Here is a 26,262-nt window from a genome sequence, read left to right as displayed (position 1 = left end):
AAAGAAAGAGAGAAGGGGAGTAAATTAATAGGGAACGAAGAGAAAGAGAGAAAGGGAAGAGAAAAGAAAGAATAACTCCAAAAAGGTAGAGGGAGGAATTTCTGAGTTGATAAAAACGATTGGGTTTTTAGAGTTAGAGTCCTTTTACTGACTGGCATTCGAGGCGTCCACATCGCTCTCACCCTGCCTGGGGGAGGGGGGGAGTCGAAACCTCATAAGAGCTAAGTTGAAAAGCTCTTGTTCTTAGCTGGGAAATTAATTAGAGGAACTTAATCATGAGACTTGGATCAAAAAACTCGACTATAAACAAGTGTAAAACGATTTATGAATAATTATTTCGTTTCGTTATATAAAAATGTCCCAGAGTTTTTCTTTCTTTCTCGAATTGCCGGCCTGAATGAAGATGCAGTTTATTTCAGGTATGCCCTGACGCCAGATGATGAAGGAGACAGACTGGATCCAGCACAAAGCCAGAGTGACGACCGAAATCGACAATGTTGCCACACGGACTTAGGGTCATGCACATTTCGCGTGCCCTGAGCAGCAGAAAGATATTTTCCAGTAACCAGTGAGAGTCTGGTCACCCTTGAGGGGTCCACCACTAGACAAGTAAGAATGTAGCCCTGCTAGGTTGCATTTATGGTCCTGTGAGCGAGCTGGGAGCGACGAACACGTTTTTTTTTAGAATTTATATCGATTTTTTATAAATCGACCTAAGTTAAATTTCGTTTATTTTCTTCAAATCTTTTAAAGAAAACCGATTTAAAAAAAACAAATATTGCATAATTTGCTATTAAACCTGTTATTTTTTTTTTTTTAAATTGGACCCTACTCCTTTAATTGAAAAAAAATTAGGGTTTGAATCACATTTTTCGAGTAGTTATAAGCTTGGAAAGACAGGGAGTCGAATTATTCAATATTTTTTCACGCATTCATAAGGTCAGTTTCTGACACACCTAATATTGGACTCAGTAACACTACAAGGAATGTAACAGGCTATGGGATCAGTGCTTTAACAGCCATGTTTATAGTATATTTTTATCAAGCCTATGATCACGAGCAACATTTTGATCATGGTTGTATGCAAATGACTAACTTAGTAATACTCTTACTTACCAATACATTTCTGCTTCCATTTATAATATCGATAGAGACAAATGATAAGAATGATGGCTGGGATCAAAGACAGGGCAATCCATATAATCTTTTCACTGAATATATTTTCGGCTTCTGTAGAAAATCAAGTAAAGAATAAAAATAATTATTATTAGACTGGTGTATTCTAGGACGGGAATAACAAATTCTGCATTTGGACCTTTAAAAAACAAAAAAAAAAAAAAAGAGATATAGCACATGACAGGGTTGCAGATTAGCCTTTTTAAGGTTAAGTTTTGAGAATTTGGCTGTTTTTTTATTTATTTATTTATTTTTTTTTTTAGCAGTGTGACCTTCATAAGTCTTTTTTTTTTAATTGGCTTCAATTTTGGCTTTTTTTCTGATTATTTTACAAAAATATTTATTTGATAATTATTATAATTAATTTTTTGGAATTAGTTTGGTCTCCAAATGTTAGTATACGTATAGTATAAACCTTTTTTTTTCTTTTTTTTTAAATTTAGCCCTTTTCTTTTACTATCTTACAAATATATCTATTTGGAGTAATTATCAGTGAAAATGTTGCAAATAAGTACTCTTGATGCAATTGGGATTCAAAATTATATTGCCTTTTTAAGTTTTAACTTTTTTTCAACGATTTCACATCTATATATATAAAAGCCAAACGTCTGTGTGTATGTATGTATGTTTGTTTGTAACGCTAAAACTTTTGAAAGACGGGACCAAACTTGACAAATTTGGTATCATATCGAAGCCCCATCACCCGGATGACAAATATCGAAATTTCACGTCAAACGGACCACAAGAAGTTGGTCAACTGATCAGTTATCTTCGAGGGGAGGGGGCCCAAAAAAACCTGTCATTATCTATATATATAAAAGACAAATGTTTGTTTGTAATGCTAAAACTTGAGATGAAAGATTCCTCCCCCCTAAGAATAAAACATATGTTCAATATCTGCTTTTGTTTTTTCATTGTTTATACGGTCCCGAGCAACGCCGGGTAGCCCTGCTAGTAAAATTATATTTGGTAGTGTTGTATTCGACTGAGAATCCATCTCAGATTGACGTCCCCTGAATAGCGTCACTTCCGTCTTTACAATGAAGATGGCGCCAGTCGCCGTCTTGTTTTTAACCTATATACACACTTGTCTTGTTGTTCTTTAAACTTACTAACACAACAGGTAGTAAGTAACTATTAAAGAAACCGTGAGAATTAAGTGCTTTTAAGCTGTTGAGAGTAACAATGCAGCAAACGCAATATTTGCATAACAACTCTTCATTGAAAAAAAAATGTACATTTAGCAGTTTCTTTCTGCTAAATCAGAGAAGGTCAGTGTATAGTATGAAAAGCTGAACACTTCTTCTTTCTCCATTTTTTTTTTTTACTGTTCTCCTCCCAGAGAGAAGACACACATTTGCATTACGGTCTATCTGGCATCACTTTGGGGGCCCAATAGGCTCTCAGAAATATTCAAATCGCTAACAAAACTCTCTTTGTTCCATTATCTTTTGTCTCTACCCAATGCACGCACGTGCGTATGTCCTTAAAAGCTAATCCTCGTTCCTGGCGAAAAAGGCCTCGACAGACGAACAGGAGACTTTTATAGACTTCTAGATACAGTCCAGCAAAGCATATACACATCTCTCAATGAACTCACTTCATAAATACATATATTGAAAACTATATGACTCACGTTCAAACTTCTGGTTGTAAAAAACGTTTCAATATCCATTCATATTTCAAAGCTAAAAGTTGAAACGGTTGATACCTGTATTCGAACCTGCATAATTATCTCCATTGGAGAACCGCATCAAAAGAAAGAGAGGATGACAAAGTCTATGCATACAAACTAATTCATTTTTATTGGTAACTTTGTTAAGACAATGCAAAATAAAGTGCTCGTAAAGAATGAGAGTTCAAAGAATCTGAGAATGTTCTAGTGAAAGGAAGGGGTTTTATTTTAAGAAAAAATTGAATACTCATATTTGTTTTTTCTGTGTGTTGTTTTAAAGAAGCAGGTAAAATCAAAAGACTGTTTGGATTCAATTCAAGGACTGAGTATTTCTTGTGCTGTAATGCATCACACAATTCCGGGCTTGACATATTAAAAAAAAAATCTATATGATTTTTATAAAGTACTAACCTTCAAATAGTGCATATCAATATTGTGAGACCAATCAGGTTATTAGTTTGCAAATTAATGTTATTTAAGTAAAGCTATTAGGCAAGTTTTTAACAGAATTTAAAAAATCTAAATATTTTTGCATTGGTAAAGTATTGCTTTCTTATGATTATTGTCATCATCGTTGTCGTCTTCATCACCACCGCCATCATTATCATCATCATATTCAGTTTAACATGCATTTTACATACGAGCATGCATTTGACAGCTTTAAGAAATTGATTCTAAAACTAACTTATCAACCTAACTTTCAAACATTAGCAGGCAAGGTTTTGGCCTCTGTGTTTTAGGATGTGCAAGATATTTTGTTTATTAATTAACTTAGAAAAGATGAACAATCAATAGTGAATATTATATAGCATTTGATATGTTTGCATGAAGAAATCATCAAAAATAGTCACAAATGAATAAAAAAAAAAAATAGTGCTTCTTTACCAAGACAATGCACCGGGTCACAAGTTGATCACAAAAATGGCAAAATAATATAAAGTGCATTTTGAATTAGTTATGCATTCGCCCTATTTTTTTTAGATTTGTGGAGACTATTGGCCGTTTGCAGGTCTCAAAAGAATGCTCCAGGAAAAGATTTGGCTCCATTGAAGAAGTGTTATTGGAAACTAAGGCATATTTTGAGATCAAAGGCAAATTGTTCTACAAAAAGGCATCAAATTGGTAGAGAAACGTTGGAATCGGTGTGTGTATAACTCTAAAAGAATACTAAGTTGATAGATGGAGCCGAATTTTGCCTAAAGAGACTACTGATTTGAGCTTTTATCCAATGAAGGGTTTTTGGACTTTTTCCTGAAAAATTTGGCTTCAAACATTTATTATAGTCAAATAACCCTGGCACATTAAGAACATAAGACTTTAGAATGTATTGATGATAGATCCTCTTGGTGTATATCTAAGACCATATATCGACCTCCGACGAGAGTCAACCCCAAAACGTGTGTTGTGGTTTTCTCCTTCATATTCTATTCTTGTTCTCAATTTGGCCACGTCAATCTTGGCAATCATCGAGGGCATGTGCACTGGTTTATAAGTATACGAAATACAAAACAATGCAAACTCATATGAGAAAACATATAAACTGCGATACATTGTGTATAAATCATTTGATCTCCGAATGTGTATGATACTATCGCGGAAAAGGATCTCCACATCTTAGTTACGTTTCAGTGCATCAGCTAAGACCCAACTGAATAATTTGTCAAAACCGTCATTCTTGTTCGGGTGATCAGCTCATCTCATGGTTTTCTAAATCTTTGCCGAGCTCTGTCTACCTCCCATTGTCTGTCCTGACTTTCTTTAAGCTTCATAAGCCATGAAACTGCCTCAAAACTATTGCAAAATTACTCATACTTCTAAATATATTTAGTTATGACCGGAAATCGTAACCTCTCATCGTTGTCTCAGAATGACTGATGAACAGAAAATGACTCACCCTCTCTGCTACTCCCAGCTTACTTTTGATCGCTTTTTCCTTTTTTTTTTTTTTTTTTTTTGTGAATCATTTTCTCCGATTGTCCATGATCTCGGTTCTTGGAGAGTGAGGGCTCCACAGAATCACATATATGTAAGTGAAACATGGACTATACTGGTTAACCATGAGAGGAAGCTCAATGTCTTTAGAAATAAAATGTTTAAGAACTATCCTCGGAGTAACTCTGCAAGACAGACCTCATAGAAATGTAGATATCAGAAAAAGGCTCCATCAAAGATATTATTAAAAAGACATTATTTAAAACATAAGTCAACATGGTTTGGATATATTTTCTAGCAATTAGCCAGCGTCCAGCTATGTAAAGAAATCATAAAAAAAGATTTTATTGAAAAGGCGACTAACAAAAGATGAGTTGACAAGATAAGGGTTGAGAGTAGCATGCTTTTTTTTTTTTTTTACATAGGCATCACCACTTATCAAGGCCAAGAGGCCACTCAAAGATAAGGGTTAAAGAGTGTACAGTAGAAATTGGACAATATAGTAATTATTAGTAATGAAAATTTGGTAAATTTGATAACTTATATGGAACGGCTCATCAAGAACTTATTTACGTTAGACTTGAACACAACCATATTGTAGTCAGCTGGAAAGTAGGAAAACGGAAGACAATTCCACAGGCGTGCAGTTCTAAGAAAGAAGCTTTGTTCATGGAATCTACGTTTAGGTTTAGGCACAGATAAAGAGTGGGGGGAATTATTGATAGTGTTTACAGCTAGACGAGTGTTTCTTGTGAAAGTTTGGCGAGTAGGGACCATAGATTGAAACTCAGTCGAACACTTTCCATGAAAATAACGATACATCAGAGACAAACTCGCAACATCTCTTCTGTGAGATAGAAGTTGCAAGGAAGAGAAAAGGACATCTCCTACGAGGCTTCTCTTGACAATTGAAAAACTGGCCCAAAAACATAAGTAGTGAAATTTTGTTTTCAAGCATATGGAGAAGCTCCCTGAAGTATGCGCATAACAAAATGAGTAGTAAATGTATTAAAAATGACAGAAAATAAAAATTATACTTTGTCAGTGGGTCCGCACTTGATATCTATACATCAATACCGTAGTACCTTTAATGTGCTAGATACATGTGTCACGGTTTTTAGATTATAAATTATTCGATTGGGAGATCCTATTTATTAAAAAGGAATATAGAAGATGATAACATACTATAAACATTAAATTAGTATATAAATACGCTAATTTAATGTTTGAAGTATATTATCACCTTCTAGCTCCCTTTTTAATACATCCTGATCACCTGATCACCACAGATGCAATAATAAAAAAAAAAAAAAAAAAATTAAAAAAAAAAAATTATGTTACCTTGGGCTGTATGTGAAACTGAAATATACCTTTTTGGTCATCTGGCTAGGATTCAAGGGTAGTATCTATTCTATCTAAAGATGGTATAATGATATCGTAGGGGTTTCCATTTGCAAGGCGGCCTTATAATGGAAATATGTCACAGACTCCTATAAGGATATTGGAGATAAACCGTAATAACGAGATATATTCTGATGCTACATTAATCAGATTATTTAGATAAATACGTTAACAGTTTTAACAAAAGGCCTGCAATAATATCGTGGGGTCTCCATTCACGCTGAACGTCCACGGAATGCCCAGCAGCAATATATTACATATGGAAGATGCCGCTGTGGAATTTCCACAGGTCCCACTAGTTTATCTAAATATATTATCAAAATACCTATATGTAACAGAGCGTGTTTAGCAGCTTTATGCAAATCCCGAGCCGTGTGTAAAATGACGTCACCGTAAGAAAAAAGAAAAAAATCGTAAGAAGATCATTTGTAGACATTTATGCAGATGGCACCACAATCTATGGCAACATTTCAAAGGCCGACAATGACCAAGATCTTTCTGATTCTCTCTCTTCTGATCTTGAGCATGTGGTGCCATATGGGGAAAAAGGTGGCTGGTTAATTTTAATGCAACTAAAACCAAGCTTCTCTCCTTTCATCATAATCGATCTGACCCCCATCACGCCCCAGTTGAAATGAATGGCTCTCATCTCATCAATGTCTTGACAAGCTTTTGAGACTGACCTTCATTCCTGATCTGAAATGGAACACATACATCAAATCTGCTGCCAAGATAGCTGGGAAAATGGTTGGATTACTCCACCGCTCCATTAGGTATCTCACTGCTGATGCAATCCTCTATCTGTATAAAAGCCAGGTATGTCCTAAAATGGAGTACTGTTGCTACATCTGGGCAGGAGCTGCTCGGCACGTCTTATCCTGCCTTGACAGAGTTCAAAACCGCTTTTGAAATCTAGTAGATGATGACCTTTCCTCTTCCCTGCAACCTCTTTCTCATAAAAGAGACGTTGCGAGCCTGTTTCTGCTCTATCATTATTTTCATGGCAAATGCTCGACTGAATTCTAATCTATGATCCCCCCTTGCCAAACTTTCACAAAAACACCTGACTAGCTACAACCACTATATACAATTTCCTCCACTCTCTATATATGCTTAAATCTAAATGCAGATTCCATGAACAAAGCTTCTTTTCCAGAACTACCCGCCTGTGGAACACTGTTCCACTCACCTGCTTTCCGATTTAATACAACATGGTAGCCTTCAAATCCAATGTAAACAAATTCTTGTTAAGCCGTCCCCATAAATCATCAAATTCTACCCAATTTACACCATTAACGATTACTACACTACCATCTTACATTCATCGAGTGACCTTTAGGCCTTGCTATGTAGTGACTTCCAAGTAAAATAAAAAAAGGAGAGGGAGAGAGAGAGAGAGCACGTTAAAAAAGACAATCACGTTAGAGACATGCATGACGTCACAGACGTAACACGCAGTCATGTGTGGGGGGGATGAGGAATAAAGATATTTTCTTAAAAGTGAAAGTTGAAGTTCCTTCCTAATCTTTGTCTCCTTTGCGACTGAATCTACAACGTGTTGGGTCTGCATGCATAGTTGTGTAAACGTGTGCAAACTTGTACAACGTTACACATATAAAATCATAGAATGATGTCAGTAATTTAATTTTTCATTTAAAAATTATTATATTCATCTCTGATGACTTAAAGAAAAACAAGCATGTGCACCCAGCTTAAAAAATGAATTCAAAATTATGCTTCTCTGATGTTCATATTAATATTCATATAAAAATCATAGAATTACCTGAATAATTTAATATTCCATGCAAAATTATTATTATTACTCCTGATGGTCTAAAAAGAAAGACGTACCTTTAATTTTTAATTTAGAATGGAAAATATCTTTGCAAATTTATTTCAGGTCGGGGTGGGTCGTCTAACTTGCTATTTGCGTTCTCTCTTTTCCTCACCACTTGAAATGGTTCTGTCCAGTGGCTAAAAAGAGGCACATTTTTCACTCGTTAACTTTTGTATGATGAGACGAATCTATATTTATTTGTAGCAGGACCAGGGAAAATTCAGTCGAATGAAAAATATATTTTAATAAAAGAATATGTTTTGATAAAGCTGATATTTTTCTGGACGGGGCAAAAAATTCATTTTATTTTTTTTTTTTTTTTACAGAAAACCCATGCAGCAAATATGAGTTTATTAACATTTTTATGAAAATAGGGTCCATTGTATTTTAAATATAGAACCGGCCCAAATGAGATAAATTAATAAGTACTAATAAATACTCAGAAAGAAATATTGTGCTACATAGTTCAATACAAATAATAAAATAATATTGTAAGTGACAATCTTTAATTTATTCATTCAGCCCAGCACTTTTTGGCAAACAATGTTTTTTTTTTTTTTACTCAGTTATTTTCGAATATTTCCTTTTTTACATAACATTTCACTAACTTCTTTTTACACATCGAAATTACCACGAGTTCCTTTCTCACACGATTACAACAATGATCACATATTATTATTATAATAATATTTGAAAAGGAGGCTACATCAAAGGGAGGTTACTATCATATTATTATCCAGAGTTGCCAGATTGGCCTTTTAAAAGCCTAATTCCGCAAATTTAGCCCTTAAAAAACAGTTTGGTCTTCAAAATATATATTTGGCCCTTTTCAAAGCATAACGTATGGACTAACTAAAGAAGAAACAAGTATAATATATTATAGACAGAAAGAGATACACATTAGTTTTTATTATAGTGTAGAGAATCTTTTATCAGAGATCGAAAGTTTGTAATATTACCTGAAATATCTTTTAGTTGGATGATGTCTGACTCCATGGTTTGCTCAGTTACCAAGCAGTTTAATTCAACCTTTAAAGAAAATATTACAGTTGTATTAATTTGAGTGAAAAATGTTGGTTAATATTTTGTACACCCTCCTTTCTTACCTTCCCTATAAAGTGGACCAGCCCACATTAACCTATTTGTATCCACTTATTTTTTTTTATTATTATTTATTACTGAAAATCTTTTGTAAATACAATATTATATTTGAGCAAAATTACTTTCAAAGATAGAATTGTTAAAGCATTCATTTATACTATATATATATATATATATATATATATATATATATATATATATATATATATATATATATATATATAAGTCCTTGCTTGTCTGTCTGTGTGAATAACGGTTTTTACCAAACTACTCTGCCAATTTTTGTTCTACAGACTTTTGAAACTTGTTGTATAGGGAATTCTGACCTACGAAACAAATTCGATTTGTTTTTTTAGCCGGTAAAAATAGTTGCTAAGGGGTCAAAACTGATAAAATTTGAACTTAGCAGGCATAAGTTGACTTAACATGTATCATCTATGCATGCGCAAATAGACATTTATACGTTAATGCCGGCTATTTTTTTTAGAGTTTTGATACACCATCTTAGTGTAGTGAATAATGTTGGAGCGCTAGATGTTTTGGTTTCGATTCTAGCCAATGGCATCCAAGTTATATTTTGATTTTGCTTTTTTTAACTTTTGAAATCATTATATATTGCGCCAATAAAGTATTGGCTCTATAATAATAAATATAAAATCTGCATGAATTAAAATATTCTATTTAAGTGTATTTTATAACCCGACAACGCGGTAGTAGTACTACTACTGTAGAAGTAAACATCGTATAAAAATAGAATAATTAAAGCATTTATTTATACTATATGCAAATATGTGGGTTGTTATAACAACTATTTACTAAAAGAATTTTGATTGAATAATAGATTAAACTGATTGTATCCTTCAACTGTAAGCTGGAAACTGGATTGGTAGACGACACACACTGAAAACTTGGGTGTGCCAAATTTGAATCCAGTTAGTTCCACAGAAACACTTTCGTTTAGGATGTTGGCAACCTTCATGTGGTCCCTCCTGTAAGTACCCGCTGTCTTTCAAGAAAAGATTCTAACTAGAATGATATCGGGGAAATGAATGCCAACGGTAAAATCATCTGATTCATACAATAGGAATGAACGAATAGCTGAAAGTTGAGACATCAGTGTTGCCAATGTACAACAAACAGGTTAGGGTTAGGGTTAATATTTGAAAGATACTCCAATCTTTATGACTACCTACACATATATATATCTATGAAAATGCCAGATGTTGGTGATATATGATTAATTATCCTTTTTTTTTTCTGAAACATTTTTTGAATTAAAGTAAAATTGTCACTGTAATAAAATATAGTTTTAATTTTTTTTGTGGCACCTGTTGGAGGGTCAACAAATTTATCTATATTATATCTTATAGTTTTAATTTTTAAATCAATAAACAATTTGGGGTTTGTTTTACTATGCACATAGATTCGAAAAAATTGTCAAAAAACAAATATATAAATAAATGTTATCAAAGATAAGATAAGTTACTTTTGTACCTAATTGGATAAGTTTTTAGGGTTTTTATTCATTGTAAAATGTTTATTCGGTTCGAAAATCATACAGTGTTTATCGATATATTTAAAAAAGATAAATAGCGGCGAGGTGTTGAATACGTAAAGTTTGGGAAAATGAGTTCAAACTAAAAAATTATGCAAAATACTGTTAGAAACCTACACAATATATGTTACTGTAACATAGGCTGACATATATTGAGTGAGTTTCTAACAGAATTTTCTATATTTTTTTAGTTTAAATTCATTTTCCCAGACTTAACGTATTCAATAGAGACCTCGATGCCATTTGTCTTTTTCAAATATATCGATAAACACTGGACACCTCCAAAAAAAATTAATTAAAGTAAAATTGTCACTGTAACAAAATATAGTTTTATTTTTTGTGGCATCTGTTGAAGAGTCAACAAAGTGATATATATATATTATATTATAGTTTTAATTTTTAAATTAATAAACAATTTAAATGGAATGAAATGAATGAACTTGGTCCCTGTTCTTTGACAGAGAAGCGCCACCTGGCGACAGTTTAGTTTGTGTGGTTGGATTTGTGTCTGAACGTATGAGCAATTCTAAGGGATTAAATCTAATTAGTATTTATATACTCGGCACAGTGGTCTCAGAATCACGCCACAATTGTAACAGGCATAAATGTTCATCTACCTTAAAACATTTGTTGCTAATAATTCCTAACAATACTTAATATCCATCACAACTCCTATCCTGGAAATTAACTTGGCAGACAGACTGCGACACTGACTTCTAGAAATAAAGAAATAAATAAAAAATAAAGCAAAGGAAAGCCTCGGTGGACAGTTGCATACGTTTCTTTTTTTTTTTTTTTTTTTTTTCTTTTCTCGCCTAAGGAAGAGATACTACTCTAAAAAATTAGGGGCATCAATACCTTCCATCTTGTACGACACATTATGTTGGCAAATAAACATAATATAATTGAAAATTATTGTAAATTCCTTCCAATATTGCCATTATTCTTTATATACTAACTCGTGTCCACAGTGTTTCCCATGAACCGCGTTGATATAGCCTTCAAACACAACCTCTTTTACACTATGCACAATGCTTCAAGCAAACTACAACATTCTTTTTATTTTAATTTTAGTTTGTTATTTTATCTTCTTTCTAATTATGTTTCGATGTAGAAATAAATCTGTTTTATTTATTTTTTTTTATTGTAATAGTAATTTATTTTATTCCAGCAGTAAAATAAAGTAAAATATTTATAAACAATGTTTGTATTCTTTCTTTTCTATTTTTTCTTTGATATCCTGTAGCAAAATAAGTGATACCGTTTAAATATAATCATATCATATTTAATAACTGTTTTCTTCAAATGCACAGAAAATTTATTTACATACTAGCATAGGTGCCCGGTGTTGCCTGGGTGTTTGGAGGTATGTGTTGAGCAAATAAAAAAAGTGGTAGAAGGAAGGCAGGCTCAAACCCGTACTGTGAAGGAGGAAAAGAATGGGAAAAAAACGCAACGTCTTGCTGTTACGACCACCGCCAAACCGGAAGTGACGTAGGTTTAAATTAAGGCTAGACAATCGAAAAGAGGGGATGACTTTCGAAAAATATCGGCGAAAAAAGCGACCCCTCCCTGTTGAAAAGTGCCCAGTTGAAGGTGAAGAAATTAATGTTTTTAGCCCATTTTTCGGTATTTGTCGTCTGAATGGTCGAGCTTCAAAACGATACTGATCTTGTGAAAATCCGTCGCCTCTGTCAAAAGTTTTAGGCAGACATGCAAACATACATACATACATTTATATATTGGTAGCTCAAATTTTCGACCCAAACCGATTAAAAAGCTTGCCTTATCTCTGAATACCCTTTATATCAAATTTCAAATGTTTAGACCAGAAATTGTCTGAGTAATTGTGTAGAGACTGCAGACGTTAATTTATTTTTTTAAATTTGATTCTTATTATGACCCCTTAATATTTATTGTTTTAGGCTCAAATCAAGTTATTAAGTAAGATCCATGTCCAAGGAAACTATATCTAAAATTTCAGTTGCTTATACCTAAAATTGGCGGAGGAGTTTGGTAGAGTTCTCAGAGGTCAAATCGTTGAACTTTGACCCCTTAACAGCGAAATTTCTGGCCGAAAACGGATTACAAAGATTTTTCAAAATCTCAGTACCTTGTATATCAAATTTCGAGTCTGCAGACTGAAAATTGACAGAGTTATTGCGTAGGGAAATGCACACAGACAGACGCACAGACACACACACAGACAGACACTTTCACTTTTATAGATATATAGATTTAATGACATTGATGTCCTCTAGTCAAAGCTGTTTGACTTTCCTCCTATAATCAGCATGGCTTTCTGGCTTTCATACTCCAAAAATGTTGGTCTAGACGTAAGTATGATATAATTAATTTCTGTTTAAATATATTGATATATGAAACACTTTTGAAAGGTGTTTTGTTTGTTTGCTGAACCATGTTTTTTTATTAAGATCTTATAATTTTAAACAGTCAGTAGTAGGAATGAAGCGTGACTGATATTGTTAAGAAAAATTGTTAAAAATAAAAATCCTAAACATTAAATATGACACATTTGTTGTACATAAAAAAAAAACTTGTTTATAAAAAAAATTAGCTGGACGTCCGGCATTGCCTGCTCGTACATTACGCTTAAATATGATATTTTAATTTATGCAGATTGTGTATGTATTATTATAGAATCAATCCTATATTGAATATTATATATTACAAGGAATAATTTGCCAAATGGACTAGTTCGCAAAAATAAAAAATAATAAAAAATAATAATGATGATGTCGTTCATCAAATTCTGTCTGTGTTTGTTTGCAATATCACGTCAGCTGATATTTGGACTTGACGATCTTAAAAACAGTCTTTCTTCTTTGATAGATATAAAAAAGAAGAATTTTTACAGAAGAACATTTTATATTACACCGACCAAGGTTACACCTGTGTAACATAAAATATTCCCCTGTAAAAATTCTTCCTTTTTATCTATAAGAGAAAAAAGACTATTTTTAAGATTTTTTTTTTTTTTCGATTTTCGATACTTATCGGATCTAAGAACACTGCCAGACATATAAGTTACCTTTGAGTGAAATTTGCAAAAGATAGGCTCAGCCGTGTCGGAACCTATGAGGAACTCTCTCTCTCTCTCTCTCTCTCTCTCTCTCTCTCTCTCTCTCTCTCACACACACACACACACATGCACACACACAAAGTGACTTTATGTAATAGTAAAGATGAAGATAGAGATTTCTTTAATACATACTTCTGAAAAGGTGTAATCTTTTTTATGACATCTGAAAATCGGAATTAAAATCTAAACTTTAAAATAGAGTAATACATAAATGCATAGCATGTTGCTAAGAAGAACACAGTGTGCAGTTATTAGCAAGTAATGCTGTTTGTCTCATTAAAGGAAAATATCAGTTTAAATAGTTGTTAGAAACGAATAGTAAATACGCAGATCATTCCAAGGGTAAAGTCTCCTGAAAAAGTTGAATAGCTACGAAGACGGGAGTACTAGCATTAAAACGAGTGACCTTTTTGTGCCTCAAAAATTTTTCTACTTAGTCACCAGCAGGAATTCAATGACGCATCTCAGCTTCTGACGCACGTCCATGACAAGAGTCGGTTTCTTAGAGTCTGACACCGTTAATATCTGCAATAGAGAAATGAAACTTTCAGGTCATGAATGCATGAATTCAGTCATCATAACAATGCAATTTGCAATCTCCTCTGATCCATTTAGTCGGAATAAAAAATAGGAGGCATTACTTTTGGAACGCCCCTCGATTCAAACTTTATTTTTGCTTTTCACGTGGACTTAGCTTCTTTAATTAAACCAAAAAGCTTTTTCCTTGTTTAATTTCTTTTGTATATAAAAGTTTTGAATATAATGATTAAAAAGAAACAAAATAAGTTTAGAAAATGAAATTGTATGATTTTGAAAATAAATGGCTTTTTAAGTTTTTTTTTTTAATAATGATGCAATTCAGCTGATTAGTAGTGTTAGAAAGTGAACCATAAGTTTACTTTTGACAGCCTCTTAACTCTTGCTTTCCTTATTTAGTTCTTCAGTTTTCACATTCCATGAGCGATGTTTCTGACAAAGGAGGAAGAATTGCTGTTTTATGTCTGTCTAACACTGTTATTGTTGGCTAATTTTTGACCTTGAAGCAGGTTTTTTTTTCAACTTCCTACATCAAGTGGCTTTATGCCTTTCCATAAAAAACAAGTTGACTACTAAACTGAAATTATTGATTTAGTCTTCCGTTAAATCTCTATTCTGCTAATTTATGGATGACATGTAAAAAGAAAATGAGATTTTTTTTTTTTTTTGGATGACATTTTCTTAAAGCATTAGTTTGTGAATAAATTCGATAATTACATATTGAATTGAAATTTGATTCACTAACAATATTTAGTTTAATTCTTTTCAAGTAGTTGTCCAAATAAAACAATGGCAACATCCAACCTAACTTGATTTATATATTATTAAACGGTTGGTTGACAAAAAAAAGAATAGGCAGAGTAAACATTATTAAGACAGTAGTTTTTACAATGTCATTATCCAAGTTTGAATTTCACATTAATCTAAAGGATGTTTTTAATAATATACATTTTATAAATTTAAAGAAATTAACATAAAATAATAAAATAAAAAAACAGAGCATTACATATATTTTTTAAAATAAAGTAACTTTTTTAAATTTTTATTTTAATAAACTACAAAAATATAGTCATAAAGGATGTTCAACACTATTGCAAAGATCTCATTCCTGATGCAATTCTCTACCTATATAAAAACCAGGTACGGCCAACGATGGAGTACTATTGGCACCTCTGGATGGTAGCTACTAAAAGCAGCTTATCCTGCCTTGATAGAGTTCAAAATAGACTTTGTAGCTTAGTGGGTGATGCCCTTTTCTCTTCCCTGCAACCTCTTTCCCACAGAAGAGACGTTGCGAGTCTGTCTCTGCTCTATCGTTATTTTCATGGCAAGTGCTCAACTATGGTCCCCCCTCACCAATCTTTCACAAAAAACACTCGTCTGGCCAAAACCACTATCAATAATTTCCCACACTCTTTATCTGTGCCTAAATCTAAATGTAGATTCCACGAACAAAGCTTCTTTCTTAGAACTGCACGCCTGTGAAACTCTCTTCCGATTGTCTGCTTTCCAGCTGACTACAATCTGATTGTCTTCAAGTCCAACATAAACAAGTTCTTGATAAACCATCCCCCTTAGTAATCCAATTTAAAAAATTCCCACTACTTATGTTTACTACGCTATAATCACATTGACTAATGTATACTCATTAACCCTTATCCTGAGTGGCTTCCGGGCCTTGATAAATGGTGACTCCTATGTAAAAAAAATTTTTTTTTTTTGATTAGAAACATAATCTCTAATGTTTTCAGTAATAAAAGCAATACATAAATGCATTCATTTTAGTTACTTACTCTCTCATTCAAATACTAAGTAGCATATTTTTTCCATGAAATAGTAGCCTATAAAATGTTTATAGTAACTATAAAGTGGTAGAAGCTACGTAAAGATGAAAATTGACATACCCAGGTACAATACGGCTTAAGGAACGGCTACAAATTAGTGGCTATAATTATATTAATAATATTAATGTTACTAATTATATATTATTTTAATTTTTATTTTAAGAATCCTTTGAGATGAGGCTTCATAAACTGAGTATTTATTTTTTGCGGACTGTTATCTTCATCTTCTATGTTGTTGTTTCACCACGTTTCGGCCAGCTTATCCTCTGGACTTCTTCAAGTGGTAAACCGTGACGAGATAGGAATGCTGAGTCTCTCAACTTATCCCCAGTAATTACTGCCCTCCATAATTGTTGTTGTCTCATCACGTTTTGGCCAACTAATCCTCTGGCCTGCTTTTGGTAGGATTGAAACCTCTATCTTCAGACAATGCTCACCTGGAACCATAGACACTCAACGCCTCTATCCACGGCGCCACGCAATAATGTTAATGTTAATAATTATATTTAATAATATTTAAAAAAAAAAAAGAAAACAAAAAAAAAACAATCATTTGTTTAAATTTGTACAAAATTATTTACTTTGACTCTGTAGAATCCTGGTTGTAGATTTTCAAACAGAAAATTGTTGTCGATCTGAAAAATACAATTAAAAAAAAAGATCATTGAATTAGAGTGTGTCAAAAATGACAGTAAGAAATGTTGCATTTTTCAAAAATCAAATATTAAAAAAACAAAACAAGAACAAACAATAATGGCCAACATTTTTATAACTGCCGAGGGGATAGCACTGGCTCATAAGTTTTTTTTTGTTTTTTTTTCACACAGTGATCACCACTTATCAAGGCCCGGAAGCCACTCAGGGATAAGGGTTATTGCAAGTACATTACGTTAGTGAGGAGATTTGATGAAGTGTTTACTTAAGGGGGCGGTTCATTAGGAATTTGTTAACATTAGACTTGAAGACATCCAAGTTGTAGTCTGGAGGGAAGCAGGCAGACGGAACAGAGTTCCACAGGCGTGCAGTTCTAAGAAAGAAGCTTTGTTCATGAAATCTGCGTTTTGATTTAGGCAAAGATATAGAGTGGGGGAAATTTTTCACAGTGGATTCAGCTAGACGGGTGTTTTTCGTGAAAGATTGACGAGGGGGGACCAGGGATTGGAGTTCAGACGAACACCTGCCATGAAAATAACGATAAAACAAGGATAGGCTTGCAACGTCTCTTCTGTGGGAGAGGGGTTGCAGGGTAGAGAAAAGGGCATCCCCCACTAAACCACGAAGTCTATTTTGTACTCTGTCAAGGTATGATAGGCTGTTTTTGGCAGCTCCTGCCCAGATATGTACAAAAAAAAAAAAAAAAAAAAAAAAAAACAGACTCCGATATTTTCTGGAAATATTAGTTGCCCTTTTGGTGTGTGTATGACACCATCTAAAAGTTGAGGCCCACATACCGAGTTCATCAGTTGATGTCAGCTCATCTCGATTTCGCAAAGCTCTCCCAACTTGATCTGAGCCACGATCTGCCTCTGAATGTGTCAAACTCACAACTCTTCAACTCTGACTGTCCCCAGCCGTCATAAACTCAAGATTGGCTGTAAACTGCACATACTGTCATGAACTCAAGACCATCCTTAAAATGTTTCTGCTGTCATAAACTCATAGCCACTCCCTAGAGTGCCTGCAAACCAACTCTAAATATATCTACATCCATTCTTCGGGCATTTTGTTACCGTCATTGCAAAAAACCCCACTTCAGCTTTCTTTTGTCTATCCTGGTGAATAACTTTCTTTCCATTGTTCTGGTGATAAATCCTATTTCCTATACCCTTATTCACCTGATAAACTGATTTCCTTTAGCCTTCTGTCATACTTCTTTTATTCTACCTCCCTCGCATCCCAAAACTTTATGGGGGTCAATAGCATCACAACTTTAATAAGATCGTTATAGCATATTTTTCTTCTTTTTTTTTTTTTTTTTCACATTTCTACATATTTAAACATACTTTCACCAGAGGGCATTTCAGACCTAATTATCTCCCTTTTTGTGGTGGTAAGTGGCACTGCAATTGATGGATATAAAAGGATGCAGAAAGAAATCACCTTCTCCTTTTTTACCTTGCATGAGAACACGCACGCATATAAGAATTCACAGTATGTGAGACATACCAGTCCTAAATACGTCCTCAACACAGTCTGACATATGACATAGTCTTGGCCATTTTTGGGTAGGGAATGACATTGCATCTGTCGGGCTGAGCTAGTCCTAGAAAGTCCACCCTCTCTTTTCCATCTTTGGGGTGGAGTTTATTGCTTACTGCCTGAGGCGTCCTACTAGGGAATGCTGACGAGGCTGCTCAGGTAATTTTTAAAAGGTCAGAGTGCTCCTCCTTTAGGGGTGCTGGGTTTACTCTCTCCACCTTCTGACCTTGTGTCATATCTTTCTGCAGTTGGAAGGAAGTAAATCCCTACTCCCAACTTCTACACGCCTGTACATAAGCTTTACAGACTTTATTTTATGAAATGGACGCAATCTGAATCTTGGATTTGTGATAAATAAATGTCTTTCCAAACATTATCGTTTCTATTTTGTTTCGTTTCATTGTAAACTTTCTTGTATGAAAACATGTATAGCGGTAACACCGTTGGATACCTAGGCCGTGTGTACTGAAAAATAATTTTGACAAAAGCGTGCACTTGCAATAACAACGAAAATAATTATTAGATGTACCAAAAGATCATTTGATTGAAAAATTATAGACCTGACAGGCACCTGCGTGAAGAAGCAACAAATTTGATCAATTGTCAGAAAAAAAAGCTTTAAAGTATAATGAGTATTTATTTATTTATTTTTTTCTTTTTGCGGATTGTTATCCTCATCTTCCTAGTTGCTGTTTTTGACCATGTTTCGACTAACTTATCCTTTGGCCTTCTTCAACAGCGACAGGATAGGAACGCTGAGTCTTGTAGCTGTATCCTCAGTTACACTGCCTTCCATGGTTGTCGTCTCACCATGTTTTGCCCAACTAATTCTTTCGCCTGCTTTGGGTAGGATTGAAACCACCATCTTCAGACGATGCTCACCTGGATCCATAGAGACTCAACGCCTCTATTCACTGCATCACGGGCCTCCAAAGGGTTAAAATTTGGTGAAAAACAACAACTATGAAGATGAGGATAACAGTCTGCAAAAAACAAAAAGTAAATACTCAAATTATGAAGCCTCATCTCAAAAAAAGGATTCCAAAAATAAAAAATAAAAGAAATAAAATAATATATAAAAGTATCACGTTTGAAAAGTCATTTTCAAGAAAAAGCTACACAGGTGTAATCAAAACCATGTCAATCCAGGGAAACAATGGCTGAATAAAACGCCATTGAGATTTGGCTACAGTGACAATACCATCCCAAAAGGGGCATTTCAGGTGGTCATAAATGCTTATATACTAACGACCAAAAATGGACAACGGTGTTTGATTGATGATTTGTGTCCAAGAAGAATCAACCGGTCGAATTCCCATGTGTGCATCTTCCTCCTAACACCCAACCATCCATAACCGTCACCGAGAATAAAGATATATTGTTATCTATAATATAAATCTCACCTGTCTATTTAAATGTATGTATGTATGTATGTATGTATGTATGTTTGCTTGTCTGCCTAAAACTTTCGACAGAGGCAACGGATTTTCATAAGATTGATATCGTTTTGAAGCCCGACTCTTCAGACGACAAATATTGAAAAAGTGGCTAAAAACATTAATTCCTTCATCTTCAACTAAGAATTTTTCTACAGGGAGGGGTCGCTTTTTTCGCCGATATTTTCGAAGGTCATCCCCTCTTTTCGATTGACCAGCCTTAATTTAAACATTCATCACTTCCGGTTTGGCGATGGGCGCAACAGCCAAGATGCCACTTTTTTTCATGTTTTTTTCCTCCTTTGCGATACAGGTTCGAGCCTGCCTGCCTACTACCACTTTTTTTTTTCTTTTTTGCACAACACACACCTACAAATATCCGGGCAACGCCGGGCACCCAGGCTAGTATTTCTATATACCAGTGTGTCGCCAGTCTTTTAAACACAGCAGAAATACAACAATACTTTGCCCAATTATTTCATTTTTAATTTCATAATTATTTGTAATTAGAAAAGAATACTAATGGTTTTGTTATGTTGTTTTCAAGACATTTTAAGGTAAAACTATATAAAACTCATTCAGATTAAATTCAAAATGGGGGCCTAAATATGTCTAGGAAAAATTTTGATAAAAAAGACAAATGCTTGTTTTATGTAAAATGTGAAATATTGTATTTACACAGTAATTCACTGAATAATCACTCCTATAAATACACTTTCGGGCAACGCTAAGTAGATATTGCTATTTATATAAATTGAAGGGTGGGGGGTATTTCAATATTTAAATTAATGTATCCATAAAAATAAAATAACATTGAATATAACAGACGGAAAGACAAGGATGAAAACTTTTTTGCTAAGCCGAGTAGAAAGTAAATTTTATTTGTAGGGGAAGAAAAGATCACTGTTTCTGAAGATGAACAGGAAAAGGTTAAGCATGAAATAATTATTGTAGACTGTATTTTAAATATAGATTAATATATATAAACTGTAGACTGTTATCAAATATCTGAAAAGGAAAAGAAAAGCCGTGTATTAGTTAAATGAAAATAAATGTGAATCTGTGTTTTTGTATTCAAGATGGTGATTATGAAGCGTTCATAATGAAGAAATGTGAGGACCTTTTACATTTGTAGCGGCCAATGTTTCGTAGGCGTCCAAAATCAAAAATGCGTATATTCGTTGGTAAGCATGTTGTCTGCGCTCATACACTATCCTGAATAAAAACAAATAATTTCATTTTTGGACCAATCAGAGAACTTTTTGAATTTATTTGAAATGACTTTCTGGGGGCCATCTACATCCTTCAAAAAGCCAGATTTTTCTTCCATAAACTAGTGGGACCCAGTTGACCCAAGTATATGGATCGCTATCACTGGGCCCCTCTCTATTGGGCGCTCCCCTCTGCAAAATCTCTCTTTACTCATACACACACAAACATTAACAAACATTAACGGGCACAACTCATTGACTTATTATCGTCTGCCAATTTGTATAAACTTTATGCATGGAAATATTCAAATCTTTCTCACTGAACTCTCTTACTAATACGAAATCAAATGAACATTAACTCTTATAAACAACTTTCAATAAATTATAATTTATATAAATGAGCAGAAAAGTTTTGAATACGTGGCCGTTAGAAAGACCATTTCAAATAAATTCAGAAAATTTTTCCGATTAATCCAACATATAATTATTTGTTTTTATTTAGGATAGTGTATGTGCAGACAACGTGCGTACAAGCGAGTTTATACATTTTGATTTTGGACGCCAATGTGTGTCACTACATATCCTTAGAAATACCGCAAGGAAAATAATTCACCTTTTTTTTTGAGCATGTAATAGAAACATACGTTAAAATATAAATTATGGGAGAATGTATGCTATGTAGTAATAGAGTAGTGAAGAAATATCTTAAAGTTTAGTCAGGGGGATGTGTTATTTATCTTTAAGTCTATTTATCCGTGATTATAAGATCGGCAAAGTGTGGAAGCAAAATTACAAAACTCTTTTATGGGGGGGCTTAAACTTAAACATCTTAATTTATGCACATAGACATTTTTGAGATGAGAGATCTTTTTCTAACTTATTTAATTTTAAGTCTAGTTTTATTTTATTTTACTCTAACAACTAACTAACTGCCATTACTAACTAGCAGATGTTGTCACTGTCAGCCACAACAGGTATGTGACCACAGTGTAATGACGCATGGAAGTGAAACCTGGCCAGTGAGGGTTGAGGATATGTGTTGCATGGTGAAAAATGAAATGAGAATGATACATATGGTTAAGCTAACAATTTCTCGGGTAAATTGACACACTGCTGTCAAAACTTCCAACTCCAAAACTTGACACTCTGTTGTCAAAACTTCCAACTCCAAAACTTGACATTCTATTGTCAAAACTTCCAACTCCACAATTCGACACTTTTTCAAGTTGACTTGCACACGATTACGTACGTGGCATGCTTTCTTCCAACTCGCCCCCTCCCTCGTTCGCTTCACGGCTGCTTTTATTCATCTGTCTCATTTGCATAGAAATGGCGACAGTCAGCGTCGGTCGCTCACGTGACCATCAACCATAAAACGAACTGGGTATCGCCATTTTAACCTTTCTTTCTTATCTTTTTTTTTTTTTTTGTTACACGATCGATCCTTTGAAGCACGCACACATGCTAGCCAAGTAAGCTACGATTATCCCTCCAGTACGATGGATGGGCAATGTGTGTTAAAGACAGACAGACATTTGATGACCTCCAAGGAAGATTACATCTGAACAGTATGAGTAAATTGGTATAGATTTCGATAGTATGGCCACGTTGAAAGAATGGATGAGAGTTTTGGAATTAGTAGATGTAGAATAAATAAAGTAGCAGATTCAGTTCATGGGAAAAGACCAAAGAAAACTCTGGAGGAAATGATAAGAATAAATTTGAGAGAAAGAGTGATGAATAAGACTTGGAAGTTACTTTCTAAAATGCCGTCCAGCACATGCCTGAATGCAAAAGCGATGTTTAACCAATGATGATGATGATGATTTTCATCCACTTCTTCCTCCTTCAATAAGTCCCAATGGTCCAGTGTCATAGTTTTTATATTTTAAAGCAAAATCCATACCATAAGAAAGGTATTATAGCAGTGAAATGAACCGAAAATACTGGTGAAACCTTACCGAGAATTTGATATCCTCTGTGGCTGTTTGAAAACGTGTCAAACGGAATTTCTTCTTACACACAGCCTTGGCCACTGGAAACTGCAAGATGATACTGATTGCCATTTGATGGTGCATCGGTGCAACTGCAAGAATAGATTGCTTGGTGTCTGAAAAAAAAATGAAATTACTTCAGAGGAGAATCGTTTCTTATGTTCTAACATACTGCGTAGTATACAACTGATATGAAACAACATAAGATAAATTTAACATAACATTGATATGACATGGTATAAAAGTGATTACAAAGCATAAGTTTATATGATATAGCGTAAGATTAATATTGCATAGCATAAAATTGATATACCATAGCATAACAGTAATTTTCTTGTCATTCTTTTTTTTTTTTTTGCAAAGGATACAAAGGAGTCACCACTTATCAAAGCCTTGAGGTCACTCGAGGATAACAGTTAATGAGTGTACAGTAGTCAATCATTAGTGGCGGAAATTTGGTAAATTGGATTATTTAAGGGGATGGCTCATCAAGAACTTGTTCATGTTGGATTTAAAGACGATCATATTGTAATCAGCTAGAAACCAACCCTTCAGCCATAACTAGCTCTTCATGCTAATGGAACTCGAATCCCCATGTGATCTAAGCTTATGTTTCAGGACTTTACATCACATCTAACTTCACTAACATTTCTATACAAACTGAATCTGCTCTATGCCACATGATCAAGTCAACGCAGCAACTATTTATTTCATATATATATATATATATTACTGTTGGATAATGCGCAACAGTTTTGAATTTCTAAATAATATTTTTTTTTCATAAAAGTCACCACTTATCGAGGCCCAGAGGTCACTCGAGGATAATGGTTATTGAGTGTACAGTAATCAATGGGAAAATATCATAGTAATTGTTAGTAGTGGAAATTTGGTAAATTGGATTACTTAAGGGGATGGCTCATCAAGAATTTGTTTATGTTGGACTTGAGGACAACCATATTGTAATCAGCTGGAAAGCAGGGAAATGGAAGAGAGTTCCACAAGCGTGCAGTTCTAAGAAAGAAGCTTTGTTCATGGAATCTACGTTTAGGTTTAGGCATAGATAAAGAGTGGGGGAAATTTGTTGATATTGGTTTCAGTTGGACGAGTGTTTTTCATGAAAGTTTGGTGAGGGGGAACCATAGATTGGAGCTCAGACGAGCACTTGCCATGAAAATAACGATAGAGCATAGACAGGCTCAAAACGTCTCTACTGTAGGAAAGACGTTGCTGGGAATAGAAGAGGACATCCCCTTCTAGGCTACAAAGTCTATTTTGAACTCTGTCAAGAAAAGATAAGCTGCTTCTAGCAACTCCTGCCCAGATGTGGCAACAGTACTCTATCCTAGGACATACATGGCTTTTATACAGATAGAGAATTGCATCGGCAATGACATATCTACTGAAGCGATAGAAGGATCCCACCATTTTTCCAGTGACCTTGGCAACGGATTTGATGTACATATTTCATTTCAGATCAGTAGTAAAGGTCAGGCCCAGAAGCTTGTCAAAACATAGAGCCTCCCCAAGACGAGAGCCATTCATTTCAATTGATTCCAAACAGGTGTCAGAGAGTTGATGATGGAAAAATAGAAGTTTGGTTTTAGATGCATTAAAATTAACCAGCCACTTTTTTCCTCATTATACCAGATACTCTAGATCAGAGGATTGAGAATCAGAAAGATCTTGACCATTTATGGCCTTTGAAGTGTTGTCATAGATGATAGTGTTGTCAGCACAAATGCCTATGGATGATTTTAGGATGTGATTTGGGAGATCATTAATGTAGATCAGGAATAGAGTTGGGCCCAGGATGGAACTCTGTAATCTTCTGATTTCTGCCCATCAACCACTACTTTTATTAACCTATCAGAGAGAAACGATTTAATAATTGAAAAGATATTTCCAGCTATACTGTAGCTGGAGATCTTGTGGAGTAGACCTTTATGCCATACCTTATCAAAGGCCTTTGATATGTCAAGAGCAATTGCCCTAGAAAGGAAGCCTCTCTCGAGAGATTCGCCAATCCTATAACTGTTAGCATATCTGCTGTAGATTTAGCAGAACAGAAACCATATTGAATATCACTGAGGAGGTTATTTTTGCTGAGGTGGTTGTCTACTTCTCTATTTAACACAGATTCCAGCAGCTTATGACGCACAGGAAACCGATTAGTCTGTACTGAGACGGCGATGACCAATCACATGAATTTTTAAATACGGGGCATGCTGATGAGTTTTCCAGGGTGATGGGAAGTACTTCTCCTTAAGACAAGGTTTAAACTCCTTTGGAAGTATGGGAGTTAGTTCTGGTTGAAGCTTTGTTAGCACTATAATTGAAATGCCGTCAGGGCCAGTTGCTTTACTGGAATCAAGATTTTTGATTAGCTTGGCAACATCATGTACAGATATTTGTATGTCGCATAGCATGCTTTTAGACACAGGAGGAAATATGGGGGGGGGATGATCGCATAGGGTAGAATTAGCTGCAATTGTCTGCAAAGTTTGGCTTTTTCTGATGCTGACGAGATGACCTCAGGTCCATTGATGATGGTTGGAATAGAGCACACGCTTTTGTTCAGGACCCTGTTTGTTATTCGACAAAACTGGTGGGAACAAAGCTACTCAGCTACTTTGGACTTGACGAACTGAGCATACAACTCTCTTGAATGCTTTATTACTCTTTTACAGTGGTTGCTGTCAGTTCTAAGGGCAGCTTTAGAAACAAAAGCAAAAGTGATTTCTGTGCACAATGGCAGCAGCACTTTCTGAAGAGAACCACGGCTGGCTGTTAGGTTTTAGTTCGAATTTTATGAAGCGGTCTATACTGACAATCAACCATTCTGCCAGATCTGATACTATAGAGGACACGTTCTTTTGCAGAGGTATATCTGATATAAATGTAAGGAAGCTATCCTAGACACTAAAGAAAACAAAACACTTGGACATGGCTAAAAAAAGGAAATCTAAACAGAAACTGAATCCCTTATAACAACTGCACAAAATAACTTGATTAGAACCAACCACATCAAAGCAAGGATAATCAAAACACAAGAAAACAGTAAATGCAGACTCTGAGACGAAATACTAAATCTAATATATAAACGGCTATGTATTTGTTTGTCTGTCGGTCTGTCTATCAGTCTTCACATTTTCAAATTCTATCTCCTTCGAAACTAAAAGTCAGAGAGCGGCACTAGGGACCTCAAATTATTGGATTTTTTACAGGCCATTCTTTCATGGGTCTTTAGCTGGTTAAAAT

General features: G+C 34.4%; 1 protein-coding gene across 3 annotated transcripts in view; it reads right to left on the bottom strand.

The window, feature by feature from the left end:
- LOC145243399 (uncharacterized) overlaps nt 1-26,262 on the bottom strand; it is a 103,415-nt gene that overhangs the window by 34,551 nt on the left and 42,602 nt on the right. For all 3 annotated transcript variants that reach the window (XM_080106250.1, XM_080106249.1, XM_080106248.1), the window contains exons 6-9: nt 22,969-23,117; nt 16,743-16,796; nt 8,981-9,050; nt 1,117-1,230 (exon numbers count right to left, since the gene is read on the bottom strand). In XM_080106250.1, the coding sequence (XP_079962376.1) occupies nt 1,117-1,230; nt 8,981-9,050; nt 16,743-16,796; nt 22,969-23,117 (387 nt within the window). The remainder of the gene's footprint in view (nt 1-1,116; nt 1,231-8,980; nt 9,051-16,742; nt 16,797-22,968; nt 23,118-26,262) is intronic.

Source organism: Euprymna scolopes, chromosome 22, assembly GCF_053919585.1.
Source record: "Euprymna scolopes isolate OS-2025 chromosome 22, ASM5391958v1, whole genome shotgun sequence".
Taxonomy (NCBI): Eukaryota; Metazoa; Mollusca; class Cephalopoda; order Sepiida; family Sepiolidae; genus Euprymna; species Euprymna scolopes.
The sequence above is the reverse complement of the archived record's forward strand: the minus strand, read 5'-3'. Positions and strand labels throughout refer to the sequence as shown.